The 15494-nt window shown below is 42.1% G+C and overlaps 1 protein-coding gene across 4 annotated transcripts in view; it reads right to left on the bottom strand.

Moving 5' to 3' along the window:
• Positions 1–15494, bottom strand: part of LOC149142182 (forkhead-associated domain-containing protein / FHA domain-containing protein) — a 500049-nt gene that overhangs the window by 168274 nt on the left and 316281 nt on the right. For all 4 annotated transcript variants that reach the window (XM_089446328.1, XM_089446329.1, XM_089446331.1 and 1 more), the window contains 4 exons: positions 7742–7793; positions 7477–7586; positions 7224–7352; positions 6998–7087 (listed from right to left, as the gene is read on the bottom strand). In XM_089446328.1, the coding sequence (XP_089302454.1) occupies positions 6998–7087; positions 7224–7352; positions 7477–7586; positions 7742–7793 (381 nt within the window). The remainder of the gene's footprint in view (positions 1–6997; positions 7088–7223; positions 7353–7476; positions 7587–7741; positions 7794–15494) is intronic.

Raw genomic sequence — 15494 nt, 5'->3', positions numbered from 1 at the left:
TCCTCCTAGAGTGATCATCAATGAATAAAACATAGTACTCATATCCACTCAAGGAAACATGAGACATCCGACCGCTCACATCGGAATAAATCAAATCAAGTATCCCAGTCACTTTGTTGTCACTGCTAGGAAAAGGGGATTTGGCAAACTTGCCCATCGCACATCCTCTGCAAGTATCAAAGTGATACAGTACTGAAATCTGGCACACCTGTAGTGATCTCCCGCAGGTCCTCAAGGCTCCATGATACATATGTCCCATCCTGCGGTGCCAAATCTCACACAGCTCAGAACTGCTAGCTCTGTTGTTGGTACTACTGCTCAATGCCAAAAGGGACTGGAATGCAAACTTGTACACCTTTGCATGGCGTACACCTATCACTCTAGCTGAATCAGCTGGAGTGCCCTTGGGATACATCAACACCTGTCCTCCCCTGAACAGTACCTCATATCCTCTGTCCTCCAAAGCTGAGACAGATATGAGGTTCTTCCTCATCCCTGGCACATAAAGAACATCTAACACTTTCAAGGGAGGTTTGGACTCCCTCTGAAATGTCAGTGTCCCCACATCGACTGCTCTAACAACTCTGTCATCACCGAGTACTACCTCTATATCAGTGCCACTCTCTGAAAGCTCTAAGAAGTACTCACGGACTCTTGTCATGTGACGTGAAGCCCCGCTGTCCACATACCAGATACCCGAAGATGCTCGCTAATCGAGCAAAAAGCATGCTCCCTCTGAACCTGTGTGGCAGGTGATCCTGCACTAGAGGACTCATACGCAATGAACCCAAACTCCCAGTCAAAACGAACTGCAAAGTCCTCAACCTCTGCTGAAGCTGCTACACTCCGGTTCTTCCCCTTCTTCTTCTTCTTCTCCGGACACACAACTGCATAGTGTCCCATCTTTTGACAATTCCAACACTTCACCTTGGAATAGTCCTTCTATGTGTTACCGTGTTTACCCTTACCTTTGCCTTTGCCCCCACCATTGCTTGTGGAAGCCTGCTTCTTCCATTTGCCTTTCTTGCCTCCTGCCGACAGTGCTACATCCTCATCCTGCTCAACTGGCTTGGCTGCCCCAAGATAACCTTTCCTGATCTCTGTCTGAATGCAATCATCCCAAAACCTCTCCCATGTGGGAAGGATCTCACGTGCACAAACCCCATCAGCAAAGTTCATCCATGAACGGGGGAGGCCATTCACTGCAATCCACACCAACTCAGTGGGTGGAATGTCCTCTCCAACTGCTGCCAACTCATCTCTCACATTAGTAATCTTTGTGAGATATCCAGCTGCACTGTCATTACCCATCTTAATAGTCTTCAGCTTCTCCTTTAGGACCATTTTCTGGTTCTCATTGGTACTCTGGTAGAGATTGGACAATGTTGTCCACATCTCATGGGCATTTCTCTTTCCTCTCACATGAGGAATGCAATGGTCTTTGACTCCGTCTAGAATCAGTCTCTTACCCTTGTTCTTTTTATTATACTCAACCAACTGAGTAGCATCAGTAGGCACAACAACAGAGTTCTGTGTGGTATGCACCATGATGTCCCAGACTTCTGCCTCGTCAAAGATACTCTGTATTCTCTCCTTCCAAACGCTGTAATTTGTATGCCCATCCAACCTATCCTCCACCCTCAATCCCAATGACATCCTGTTGTCCTAAAACTGAAAAATAGCACTGCTGTAGTAAAGATAAAACAGCTGTTTGTTAAAAATCAGCTTGCTGGAATTTTCTGAGTGAAAAATCAGCAGGCTGTAATTTTCCTCCTCGCTGTCCCAAACTACACTTCAGCACTCAAGCTCTGATACCATGTAAAAATTTCTCATTTCCCACCCCGGTTTTCAGTTTCACCTTATTTCTCCAAAATAGTTAAATGCCCTTTCCCATATCCATACATTCAACAACTGAAAAATAAATTTTGCTAAAAACACAAATTCTGAAAATTTTACAAAATGCTGGAAAATGCAGAAATAAAAAATCAACAGGTACAAACAGCGATTTAACACATTTAAACACAGTAATTTTTTGTCAAGGTGGCCCTGGAAAAACCCCCTACAACTCTTGGGGAAAACTAGTTCAAGAGCTCCTTCTTATTTCTGAGAAATGCTTTTACAGTGAGAAATATTCAGCAAAAAATCAGCAAGCAAATTTTACACCTTATCTCATTTTCCATGCCTCACAGCCAACTGGAAAAACTTGCAAACAACAAAATCTGAACAGCAATAAATGCTGTACGTCCACCTCGATTTCTGTGCGAATTTTCAGCCATAAATTATGTTGTACGGCCTGCCTAGAAAATCGTGCAAGCTACCAGAAATTCTACTATATGATTTCCTCGATTTTTGTGCCGAAAACTGTTGTACGGCCTCCTTGAAAATCTGCTATACTGCCTCCTTGAAAATCATGTCAGCGAACTCAAATTTCTGCTCCTTGATTTCTGTGAAAACTGTTGTACGACCTCCTTGAAAATCATGCCCAAAAATCTGTCTTTCACTGTATGCTAACTCAGTTGTACGGACTTGCTGAAATGCTGCCTTGGAATGTGTGCCAAGCTGCTGCCTCCTTCTCCTCCCTATCCAGAAATCTCCCTTGCTCTCTTGCTCTCTTTCTCCCAATCTGCTCATGAAAGAATGACTGACCTTTTCCTCCTTTTCCTCCTTAAATCTAACCCTAAGTGACTTTTGGGTGATCCCTAAATCCAATGGCTGAAATAGATTGAGATCTAGGGCTGAGATTAAATGCTCATTTAAATCTCACTTTCTATTTTTTAATTCACCCCACTTTAATAAAGACCCACTTAGTCATTTATTTCCAAAGTCACTTTTCTTTTCTAATTTTACATTGACTTTATTAAAGTCACTTTAAAATTAGACTTTAGTAACTTTATCACTTAAAATCACTTTTAAATTAGATTTGACTTTATAAAAAATTATAAAGTCACTTTAAGAGAAAAATTAAATTCTTTTGGACACTTTTCCCTAGGCCAAAGATCAAAGCCTTAGGGAACCACCTGTCCTCCGGTACCAAATTTCAACACTATCATGATAGTTATATTCCATAATAGAAAAACATAAACTTGAGAAGAAATAGGTGAGGAAAACTTATCTCAATAATAGTAGAGATCTTTTACTTCCTCCTTCTTGAATTTCTTCTTTTTAGCTTCTTCCTATTCTTTAGTGATATGGGCTTCTTCCCTTCTTTGTTTGTTGTTGTCCTTCTTGAGCTTAGGACAGTCTCTCTTGAAGTGCCCATATCCTTGACATCCATAGCATTGGATCTGAGACATATTGATCTTCTTCTTTTTCTGAGGACCAAACTTGCCAAATATCCCTTTGTTTCTTGACACGACAGCAAATGTTTGACCCTGCTCATTTGTATCACCTTTTGCCTTTAACTTCTTTTCATCACTCTTGCATAGTGACCGCAAATTATAGAATGGGATAGCTTTCTCCTCTTCATAGGCCTTTGATACAAGGTTTCCTTGTTCATCAATTAGAGCATTTAGAACAATGGTAATCATTTCTTTATCGGATATCATCTCTCCTAGATCTTGAAGTTGATTCCTTATTAGAGATGCTTTTGTGAGACATGTAGATATCCCTTCATCCTTTGATGCTTTCAATTTGCATAGATCAGATCTCAGTGATATGATTTTTCTTGTCATGCTTTCAGAGAATAATTCTGCTAGCCTATCATATATCCCTTTTGATGTCTCCAACTCTACTACATATGGGATGAGGGAATCCTTGATGGATTCTATAAGGATCCTTTGAGCCCTTAGATCCTTTTTCATATATTTAGATAGTGGTTTCCCTTCACATGGTTTGGAGACTTTGACATTTACGTAATCAATAACTTCATTTTCCTTGAGGACTAAATCTATCCTCCTTTTCCATGCAAGGAAGTTCGATGACCCAACCAACTTGTTGATCTCCTTGCAAAATGAAGTCATTTTACTAAATTTAATTTATAGGAATAAAGATACTTACTTGTCAAGTGAAGATGAACTCTTCAACTTGATCCCTTTGTTGATGATGATTGATGACTTCTTGATGATGACTTGATGCTTCTTGGATGATCTTCTTCAAGGATAAGGATTTCCTTTTGAGATGAAATCCTTTGCTTCAGAGAGAGGGATATTGCCTTGATGATGACAACGCCCTTGGTCTATCTACCCTTGGATGAGCCATGTTCTTCCTTTCTTGAGTGGAAATAGGGTCTCTGGAGTCTGAGGTCCTTTTCTTTGATGATATCTTGAGCGAGAATCCAAGAACTTCTTTTGGTGAAGACTTCTTCTTCGATCTAGGGTTTTGACACTTCTTTGTAGATCTTGACTTCAAGATGATCTTCTAGATTTGCTTTGATGTTTTCCTTGACATTTGGTCCTTGAATGCTTGAGTGTCCCTTGATGAGATGCCCTTTCTGTGATTTTGTCACCTTAGCTCTAATACCATCTTGAGAAATCTAGGGCATAGCAATTAGGTGATTTCTCTTCTAATGCTAATTGCTTGTGAATTATTTTTACAACTTTATATTAGAATCTTCTCTTTAGTTAGATTAGTATGGTATTCTTCTTCATCAAACAGCTACCAAAGAATAAACAATAAAGAGACAACAGAAACAAAATGTAGGCAATCAGCTGGGGCCAAAACCTCTCCAACTTGAGAGAAAAACCCAAATGAATTCTTCTTCTTATAGGGAGGTTCCATTTAGAATAGGCATCAAATTTAAAATTAACCAAGAGCCTTGCATTTCACCATGATCTTAGGATTTGCATAGCATATAAGTTAGTAAGTCATTTAAGCAACGGTTGTCCATCTGGTTACTTGGTCTTAATTTGTAATCAGCAAGATTTTTTACTCCATAACACACTGGTCTCATTTCTAATCTAATCAAATCCTCAAGTCTTGCTTAATTCAACCAAGTAGCTAGGACTACCCCCATAATCTCCTGTTTAGAGACAGCTAGAACGGAGTGGGGAGGATCAGAGTGATAGCCCCCGTACTGAGTCGTTGTCACGGTTCCTGTACAATTTGAGCGACAATGGTGCCCCTAAGTGGCTGTAGGGGCACAAATCATCCTCATGAGTCTCCAACTAAAACGAACAAGCATGTATCCCATCTGCAAGGGTTGGAAAATGATGTAATCCCTCCCTTTGTCTCCCATGGTGAGACAAAACCCCATTTGGGCCCTGGATCAACTACCAAGTGTGTGGTGCAAGAGTGCAGCTGGCTGGGGAAGGTGGTCCAAGTGCATTATCATCATCATCCCTTCTTGGGCATGTTACAAATATATGTGAGCATAAAAGAGTCAAAGAGACCCTCCAAGACCAAGCTCCAACATCTCCATCAAGTCGACCCTAAATGAAATAATAAAGATACTCCAAATGACATGTCGGCCCAGGAAACTGTCAAATCGGCTTGTTTACATTGGCAAACCACTATAAATAGGGCAGCTCGGCCTCATTTTAGGACAAGCAATTCGGTAAAGGTCTAAGAAGTGCGAGAAACTCAAGAAGGAAGCCTCATCATCAAGCAAAGAAGAAGGGAAGCTATACGAAACATTTCAGATCTGGTCTAGGGCTATTTCTTCTCATACATGCAAAGAAAGGAGGCAGCATATGTTGCAGAAGAAGCCGAGAAGATAGCTAGAGGAGCCAAGGCCAATAAGATCACTTGTGAAGTCGAATCAAAGGAGAAGTCATCAAGCCGAATCAAGGAGAAGTCACAAGAAAGTCTCCCCTCCAAGCGAAGTGGTAGCAAAGTGCAGAAGTTGATCACACGTGCTGCAACTAGGGTTTCAAAGGAGGCTGAGGGTTGCAAGTCTGATCCTAAAAGCTGAGATCTAAAGGATAACCAAGAAGGAAGGAGAAGAAAGCAGTTTGACTATTGAAGAAAAGGCTAAACTAAGAGGTCTTGAGACTTGGTCTTGGAGAGGTCAATAGGACAAGGGTCTTGTTCTTGGTATTCGTCAATTGGAATCTCTATAAGAAGAAGAATTCGTTTCGGTTCTCCTCTCAAGTGGGAGACGTTTTGGCCCTATCTGATCGCCTATATTCTGTGTCTCTTGTCTCTTTATTGTTTATGCATTGATAGTTGTTTGATGAAAAAGAACATCATAATAATCTAAGTAAAGAGAAGATCCTAATCTAAAGAAGTAAAAAGCATTCACAAGCAGTGATCATTATAGAGAAATCACTTAATCGTGATGCCCTAAATTTCTCAACACAACTTTGATGGTCTTCCTCTTTTATTTGCTAGGTACAACTGGCAGGTAACAAGTCCTAATTTCATAACCCGTAAAGAAGCCCAACCTTCAGACATTGATACTTACTAATATTTGCACAGTTAAACAACAGTACATATATTCACACACAAGAAAGGAAAAATCCAAGTACAGAGAATATTGTCACAATTGCACATACTGTACACTCTAGAGTCTATACCTCAAATTTATATAGGAGTATGTAATTGGAGAGTGATCATCTTTGACCAAGTCTACAAAAAGATGTACAAATATAATACAATGTTAGGTGAGTGATCTTCTTTGACCAAGCCACCCATGAAATATATTACAATACGGTGGTTAAGATGCAAAAATATAAATGAAAAATAATATACTTATTGAACTGAATCAGCTACGACCAAGTCTCACCAATTAGAGTCTGTGCTTCTAACATTGGAAAACAAATCTCATTTCAACAAAGGATAAAGTTTAAGAATCCTGGGAAAAACAACTGTAGAAAGACGATTTTCCTCTTTAAATCAATTTACATGATTGGGATTCAGTGTAACACAAAAAATTATTCCTCCAAATTTTTAAAAGCACTATTCATTGTCTTTCACATTATGGTTTTGCTAGTTATAATGATGAATATCTCTTTAAACAGTTTGAATCTTTGGAAAAATTTGTCCACACACTGCCCGAAATAAAAATTGGTGATTTAAGGAAAATACTTGTAGTTTTGACAAGAATAATTTACCACATTACCTTGACATGCATCGGAAAGCCATGCCTTTCTCTAGGATAAGGAATGGCATCATGTAGAAGATTAGCGGATTTCAGTCTCTCCCATGTACTCTATGAACATTCAAGAAATCACCAACAACAAAACATTATAACTTCTGCTTCATGTTTAATACTGTTAAATATGAGTTTGTAAAGAGTAATGACGAACTGCTGCAGCTACAACTTCAATTTAACATAGTTCCCTGACCTCTGCAAAACAGAGAAGACGACTGTATGCATGAATCCCTTCATTCCCATGCTGTACACGTTGAATTGTTGGAAATACTATTCCAATTGAAGGTTTTTCTGATTCATGCTGAGCATCCCAGCAACCCCACTGCATAACAGAAATCAATTTAAAACAAAATCTCGATTCCAATGTTGACAATGAAAATCAAGACAAGATACCTAAAGTATAATAGAACAACAGTTAACTAAAATAATCATGCCTTGAAACATACCTCCGGATCTGATTCATCAGATGCTGCTGATGGAATCGATCTTTTACCTGCAGCTGCTGAAAAGGCAGCTAGAAAATGTGCATCAAGAGATGTACCTATAGAGGATGAACCTTCGGAGTAACACACGACCATTAGGAATAAACATTCCTCATCAGAGTCCATCAACATTGCAGTCTTGAAAGAAGTGACAACTTAACTAAGATAAATGTAAGAGATCAATTTTAACTGTAAATAATATGTATTTGGTATATTTTCAAACACATACCATATAGGAAATCCGTTTCCAGGGAATCTGGCCACTTATACTGTGAAAGCAACTGAAATGAAACAGAAATGTCAGCAATTCAATTCAGAATATGTAGAAATTGGTACTAGTCAATACAACTTGCCCATTACTCCCAGGAGAAAACATATGAAGCAAAAATATTTTGTGGGCGACCTCATGAGAAATTCATGCTTTAGCAAAGGACATCAACGCAGTAGGCCTCAATTCTATGCATGCAACTTGAGACCAACAATGGATAGAGATGATATAATCAGTATGTAGGTCACTAGTTAATTAATTTAGAAGATGGGACAAAGAGATAGTCAAACTCCAAGTGCAAGAAAACTGTAATATTCCTAATTAGCCATGGCTAATTGGAATATTCGATTTTGCTCAATTTTGCCTTCTATAGTTATTTATAAATAAAAAGGTGAGGAAAAGGGGGACATAACTCACCTTTAGAATAAAGTCACTTCCTAGTAGCACAACGTTGTGACTTAAAGGGGAGCCAAGGGGGCCAAAGGACCACGTAGAGATGGGGCCCACGCAGGCACTTGGAGGGACTGCGCAGATGGAGAGAAACACGTGGCAAGAGAGGGACTACGTTGGAGAAGGTGGGCCTTGGGATTGAGAGAGGCCAACGCTATAAAGGAGAGGGGAGCCTCCTCATTGTGTCATACGATTATGTGCATTTGAGCTAGTCACTTTGACTTGGAGCACGCTGGCTGTTTAGCCTGTCTGCAGCATTGTTTAGTGCATTGATTGTCTCCATTCGAAGATCTCACCCTTAGCCTTGAGGGACTTCGAGTGCCTACTCAGGCAAGGTAGTTTCCAGCAGTCTTTTGCAGTAGGATTGATCTTTGGCATTGTGGAGGAGCTGAGCATTTGAGGACTGCGTGGTCTTGAGAGAGAGGGACGCAGTTCTTTTGGTGGGAGTTCCGGATTGTGGGTTTTGTGGAGGATTAGAGCTAGGAGATTGAGCAAGGGATCAGCTCTTGCATTTTGGAGTATTTTGGCAGAGTTTCGGGCTGAGTTTTGGTGGATTCTATTCAGTGGCAGCGCAGAGCCTTGAGGGATAGCGTAGATCCCCAAGCGGGTGATTTTCGGGGGTCGACTATTTCAGAAAATCTTTCTGGGTTTTTCTGGGTTTTTCTGGGTTTCTTGAGTAGACTCTGATTCCAGAGTTTAAGCATTTTCTGAGGAGGGGAACAGCCCCAAATCCTCATTATATTTCCAGCAGTAGCAGCAGCATGGCAGTTCTCCAGCAGCTTGGACGCAGTTCAGAGAGAGGCCATTCCTTTGCTATTCTGAGTGTATTTCTTCACTTGCCTTGTGCAATTCAAGGTGCCATCTTTCTAATCACCTCTTGTACTTATTCCATTACTCAGTATAATAAAATGGCTTAGCATTTCTCTCTGCATTTCTTGAGTATCTGCTTATATTTCATGTTCACATTATTATACGTTGTACCACTGTTATTTTTATCACTTTGAGTTTCCCGGTCACTATATCATTTGGACGTGTTTGGTTGGAGTTTGCTTGGGTTTGAGGGATATCCCGAAAACAGGATATTACAGTGGTATGAAAGCATAGATCTGGCTCAGCCTATGGAGCTAGCAATCTATGACACCGGAGGTTTGAGCACACCATTGAGCTTGAGCAGGGCATACAGGCAGTGATTACTACCCCCTATAGGCATCCCAAGGCCTATCGGGATGAGATTGAGCGAGCCATTCAAGAGTTGCTGGCTCTTGGGCACATTCGGCCGAGCATGAGTCCTTTTGCTTCTTCCGTGGTGTTGGTGAAGAAGAAGGACGGCACATTGAGGATGTGCATTGACTACAGGGCCCTAAACAAGAAGACACTGAAGAACGGGTACCCCATACCTAGGATCGATGAGTTGATGGATGAGTTGAGAGGAGCATGGTTCTTCTCAAAGATTGATTTGAGATCTGAGTACCATCAGATTCGCGTGAGGGAGAAAGACATTCCCAAGACCGCCTTCAAGTGTCACTATGAGCACTTTGAGTTTTTGGTGCCAATGCCCCAGCTACATTCCAGTCTTGCATGAATCACATCTTCCGCAGTCACTTAAGGAAGTTTGTGTTGGTGTTCTTTGACGATATCCTCATTTACAGTAGGACTTGGGAGGAGCATCTCCAGCACATTGAGACAGTATTGTGCATCTTGGAGGAGCAGCAGTTCTATGCCAAACTCTCCAAGTGTGAGTTTGGATTGACGGAGATGTTATACTTTGGACACATCATAGGGGTGGACGGAGTGAGCGTCCATGAGGAGAAGATCAGGGCCATCAAAGATTGGCCGGAGCCGAGAAACATGACAGAACTTCAAGGATTCATTGGCATTTGTACTTACTACCGGAAGTTCGTCAAGAGTTTCTCACAGCTTGCTGCACCCCTGACAGATCTGAGGAGGAAGGGGGCATTCAGTTGGTCTGATACAGCGCAGTGAGCCTTTGACAAGCTCAAGGAGGTTATGAGCAGCTGCCCAGTGCTTGCATTTCCGGATTTTACGCAGCCATTTGTTTTGGAGTGTGATGCGTCGGGAGAGGGGATCGGCGCAGTGTTGATGCAGGGAGGTCACCCTATAGCCTTTGAGATCCGGAAGCTCCTTCCGCACGAGAGGTTGTATTCTATATACGACAAGGAGATGTTGTCCATCATGCATGCATTGGCCAAGTACCGGTAGTATTTAGTGGGTAACAGGTTCAGGGTGAGGACTGATCACAACAGCCTCAGGTTCTTTTTGGAGCAGAAGCAGCTACAGGAGAGGCAGCAGAAGTGGATCAATAAGATCCAAGCGTATGACTTTGACATTGAGTATGTCAAGGGTAAGAACAATGTGGTAGCAAATGCCCTTTCACGTAGACCAGCCACGTTGTCTCTTATGAGCTTGGACGCAGACTGGAGGGCTCGACTCTTAGTAGAGTACTCCAAGGATAGATTTGCATGTGAGGTTCTGGATGGGCAAGTGGCGAATGACAGGTACAGAGTGGTCGATGAAATCATCTACTACAAGGACCGGATCTTCTTGACTGAGAGATCTCAGCTCAAGAAGAAGATACTTCAGGCATCACATGATTCACCATTGCCAGGCCATCAGGGGTTTACCAAAACCTACAGGTCCATTAGAGAGAGGTTCTCATGGAAGGGCCTCAAGGAGGACGTACTCCAACATGTCCGGGAGTGCGACGTTTGCCAGAGGAACAAGGGGGAGATGAGCCATCCCGCAGGATTATTGCAACCTATTCCCATTCCGGAGGGAAAATGGGAGTGTATTTCGATGGACTTCATCATAGGGTTGCCCATGGTACAGGGCAAGGATTGCATCTTTGTCGTCATTGATCAACTGACGAAGTACTCACACTTTTTCGCCCTATCCGCACACTACACAACAGCACAGGTGGCCAAGTTGTTCTTCAGAGAGATCTTCAAGTTACATGGTCTTCCCAAGACCATCACCAGTGACAGGGACAACCATTTCATGGGCGGATTTTGGCAGGAGCCTTTCCGGTTGGTGGGGACAGAGTTGACATCGAGTACCAGTTATCACCCATAGACGGATGGGCAGACAGAGATAGTTAACAAGTGGCTGGAGGGCTACTTGCGTAACTATGTCAGTGGGCAGCAGCGAGCATGGCTGAAGTGGCTGCATCTGGGGGAGTACTGCTACAACACTACACATCACATGTCCATTGGTATGTCACCATTCTATGCTTTGTATGGATATCATCCCTTATCTTTTGCTGACGTGATGTTTGGTGCTAGCAAGGCTCCAAGAGCCAAGATTTGGATCCAAGAGAGTCAGGATATTCTCCGAGCTCTCAAGGATAATATGGCTACAACACAGAACCAGCAAAAGCTGTATGCCGACAGGGGTCGGGTGGAGAGACAGTTTGAGGTAGGGGACTTGGTCTACCTATGGTTACAGCCATACCGACAGTCGTCACTGAAGCAGAAGGGGGCTGAGAAGCTCAAGCCCCACTTTTATGGGCCATACAGGGTGATACGCAGGATTGGACAGGTTGCGTATGAGTTGGAGCTGCCCCAAGGCAGCAAGATTCATAACATCTTTCATGTATCATGCCTGAAAAAGGCATTGGGGCAGCATGTGATAGTGACAGATGAACTACCACCCACGGATGATGAGGGGCATTTGGTGTTGCAACCAGAGGCTATTATTGATACTAGGGAGAGGCAGCCGTAGAGCAGAATGGTCAGGGAATTCTTGTTGAGGTGGAAGAATTTACCGGATGAGGATGCCACTTGGGAGAGTGAGAAAATTTTGCAGCATCCATCACTTCAGTTGCTTGAGGACAAGAAACATTTTGCCGGGGGAGACTGTAATATTCCTAATTAGCCATGGCTAATTAGAATATTTGATTTTGCTCAATTTTGCCTTCTATAGTTATTTATAAATAAAAAGGTGAGGAAAAGGGGGACATAACTCACCTTTAGAAAAAGTCACTTCCTAGTAGCACAACGTTGTGACTTAAAGGGGAGCCAAGGGGCCTAAAGGACCACGTAGATATGGGGCCCACGCAGACACTTGGAGGGACTGCGCAGATGGAAAGGAACACGTGGCAAGAGAGGGACTACGTTGGAGGAGGTCAGCCTTGGGATTGAAAGAGGCCAACGCTATAAAGGAGAGGGGAGCCTCCTCATTTTGTCATTCGATTATGTGCATTTGAGCTAGTCACTTCGACTTGGAGCATGCTAGTTGTTTAGCCTGTATGCAGCAGTGTTTAGTGCATTGAGTGTCTCCATTCGGAGATCTCACCCTTAGCCCCAGGGGACTTCGAGTGCCTACTCGGGCAAGGTAGTTTCCAGCAGTCTTTTGCAGTAGGATTGATCTTTGGCGTTGTGGAGGAGCTGAGCATTTGAGGACTATGCGGTCTTGAGGAAGAGGGACGCAATTCTTTTGGTGGGAGTTCTGGATTGGGGGTTTTGTGGAGGATTAGAGCTGGGAGATTAAGCAAGGGATCAACTCTTGCATATTGGAGGATTTTGGCAGATTTTCGGGCTGATTTTTGGTGGATTCTACTCAATGGCAGCACAGAGCCTTGAGGGACAGCGTAGATCCCCAAGGGGGTGATTTTCGGGGGTTGACTATTTCAGAAAATCTTTCTGGGTTTTTCTGGGTTTCTTGAGTAGAGTCTGATTCCAGAGTTTCAGCATTTTCTAAGGACAGGAACAGCCCCAAATCCTCATTTGATTTCCAGCAGTAGCAGCAGCACGGTAGTTCTCCAACAGCTTGGACGCAGTTCAGAGAGAGGCCATTCCTTTGCTATTCTGAGTGTATTTCTTCACTTGCCTTGTGCAAGTCGAGGTGCCATCTTTCTGATCACCTCCTATACTTATTCCATTACTCAATATAATAAAATGGCTTAGCATTTCTCTTTGCATTTCTTGAGTATCTGCTTATATTTCATGTTCACATTATTATATGTTGTACCACTGTTATTTTTATCACTTTGAGTTTCTCGGTCACTATATCATTTGGACGTGTTTGGTTGGAGTTTGCTTGGGTTTGAGGGATATCCCGGAAACGAGATATTACAAAAACAATCATAGTAATAGAATGGGAATCTCTCCCTAATTTACCAAGTAGATTCAATACACGATGAATGTGATAAATGGTTTCTTTGTGAATGTATTTCGAAAAGTAATTTTCATCCAAGGGAAAAAGTAAAAAAAAATGATGTCAATAATTTTCATAACATCAACCAACTTAGCTTCCTTTGCTTGATTTATAGTTATGGAGACAGAACAATTGTCCATGCATGAAGTAGTTTTTGAAAAAGGGTTTCTCAATTTCAAACCAAGCATTATATGGATGCAGTGCCATCTTTGATGGCATTATGAAGAATCCCATTAGTTAATGGCACAACATCAAATTGGATCTTCAAAAACTAGTCTTGCAGCAAGATAAAAGCATCTCCAAGAATAATCATCGCAATGAATGACATATAGGAAGACAGATGTTGACAAAGCTCCCCGAAAATGGAAATGACACTATTGCCCTTCAGGCAACTAGCTCAGAGACACATCGTATGGGTGTGAATTGTTGCTTCTTCGATGACATTCCTACTCATCAACCTGGACCAATTATTCTCCATCCATCAATTGCATTCTTGTGCTCAGTTTTCACACATTCAGTGGTATAGTAGTTCCAATTGTTGATTTTTCTACAAGAGCACAGTAAAATCCTATTTTCTACTAGATACTTATTACCTAATGATTCTTCACATGGTATTCTTATGCCACTGATATCATTGAGCAATTACATTTCAAAAAATATCAACAATAAATGCAGTGGAAACAGTAAATATTAGAGAAAAACATCCATGCACAATAGAGACAATATTTTTACCCTAGGAACCCTGATCAGGGTGCGAGCCGGAGTCATTGGGATTACCAACTGTTTTAACATGAGGTGCATGGTATGAGGGTGGCATTTCACCACCCCCCACATACACAATCTGTATGGAGAGATGGCCTCATGCATGCAGCACATTAATGTGATCAGAGAAGGTGGCAGAACTGGAGTAAAGCCGAGTTTTTATGGTAATTCCACAGCGAGGGTTAGAAAATTTTCTGTTTCAAGGAAGGATCTGGATACAGGTTTGTTCGTAGATCGTTGCGGGCTCGAGATGTTGCTCCTCGTGCTCCTCCACCGGGTTGCAATCGGCCTGCGCTCAGCTTCGGTCTCTTTCAGCGGGTATGTTTCTTGCCTAGGTTTCTATTGCCTCACCTCCTTGCTCGCCGAGTATCTCTGCTTTTTCTCTAGAGGTGTGGTCATATACCGATCTCTGATGTTCGATGGAATTACCACCATGGTTTTTGGAAGGAAAGTGTTGATTCATATGATGGTTTGTCTGCATTCTGCACTATTATCTCTGTATATTTTGGAATTTTTCTTTCTCACATGGGAATATATTAGGAGTATTTGATAAGGCAACTTTTTTATTTCTCATGTATGACTGCTTGTGGCAATTGTTATGACTGTTCACTGGATGTATTGGGCCATTTGTACCGGGTTTTCAAGGTGTTGATCCATAGTTGCTTGTCTCCTTACAATAACCCGAGTGGCCCTAAGAAGGCCTAGTTGAGTTTCACTAGGCTCTTGGGCTTGGTTCAAATCATTATCGCTGCCTATTGTAGGGTAGGCTGCCGGTATACTTATTGTGTTATGCCTTCATGCCTTGATAATTTGACAAGTTCTCTTGTTTGACAAAGGTTCTGGAACTTCAAGCTTGTCTAGTGTTAGGCAGCCAATGTTCAATCGCCCTAGTCTTCGGTCTATATCATCAAGGGTTCCAGTTTTACTAGCCACATGGCTCATTCCGCCTTGGTGAAAGGTCATCAGGCTGGAGGTAATCGCGGTCCTGGAAGGAAACCTAGGCTGACTTGTGAAGGTAGCCAAACCCACCCTTGTCCAGTGAAAAATAGAGGTCATAAAACAACCTCTCATCTCATCAGAGACGCTGCCCAAGCCTGCCATGAGTGTAATTCGCCTCAGGTCTGTCAGCTCATTTCAGATTAGGAAACTTAATTGAATCAACGATTGCAAACACAAATATTGATATGGATAATTGGCAGGATTTGGTGTTAGACCCTAGCCTTTCCAAAGGCAGATCCTCTTATTGATTTGGGGTAGCATCAGATGTGCTCTAGCCACGAAAATTGGTGGAGAGGCTAAAGCACATGAGATCTCCAATACCCACAAATGG

This window comes from Pinus tabuliformis, chromosome X (assembly GCF_031772625.1).
Source record: "Pinus tabuliformis cultivar Carrire ecotype Pingquan chromosome X, CPIR1, whole genome shotgun sequence".
Classification (NCBI taxonomy): Eukaryota; Viridiplantae; Streptophyta; class Pinopsida; order Pinales; family Pinaceae; genus Pinus; species Pinus tabuliformis.
Note: the sequence above shows the minus strand (reverse complement) of the source record. Positions and strands in the feature narration are given on the sequence as shown.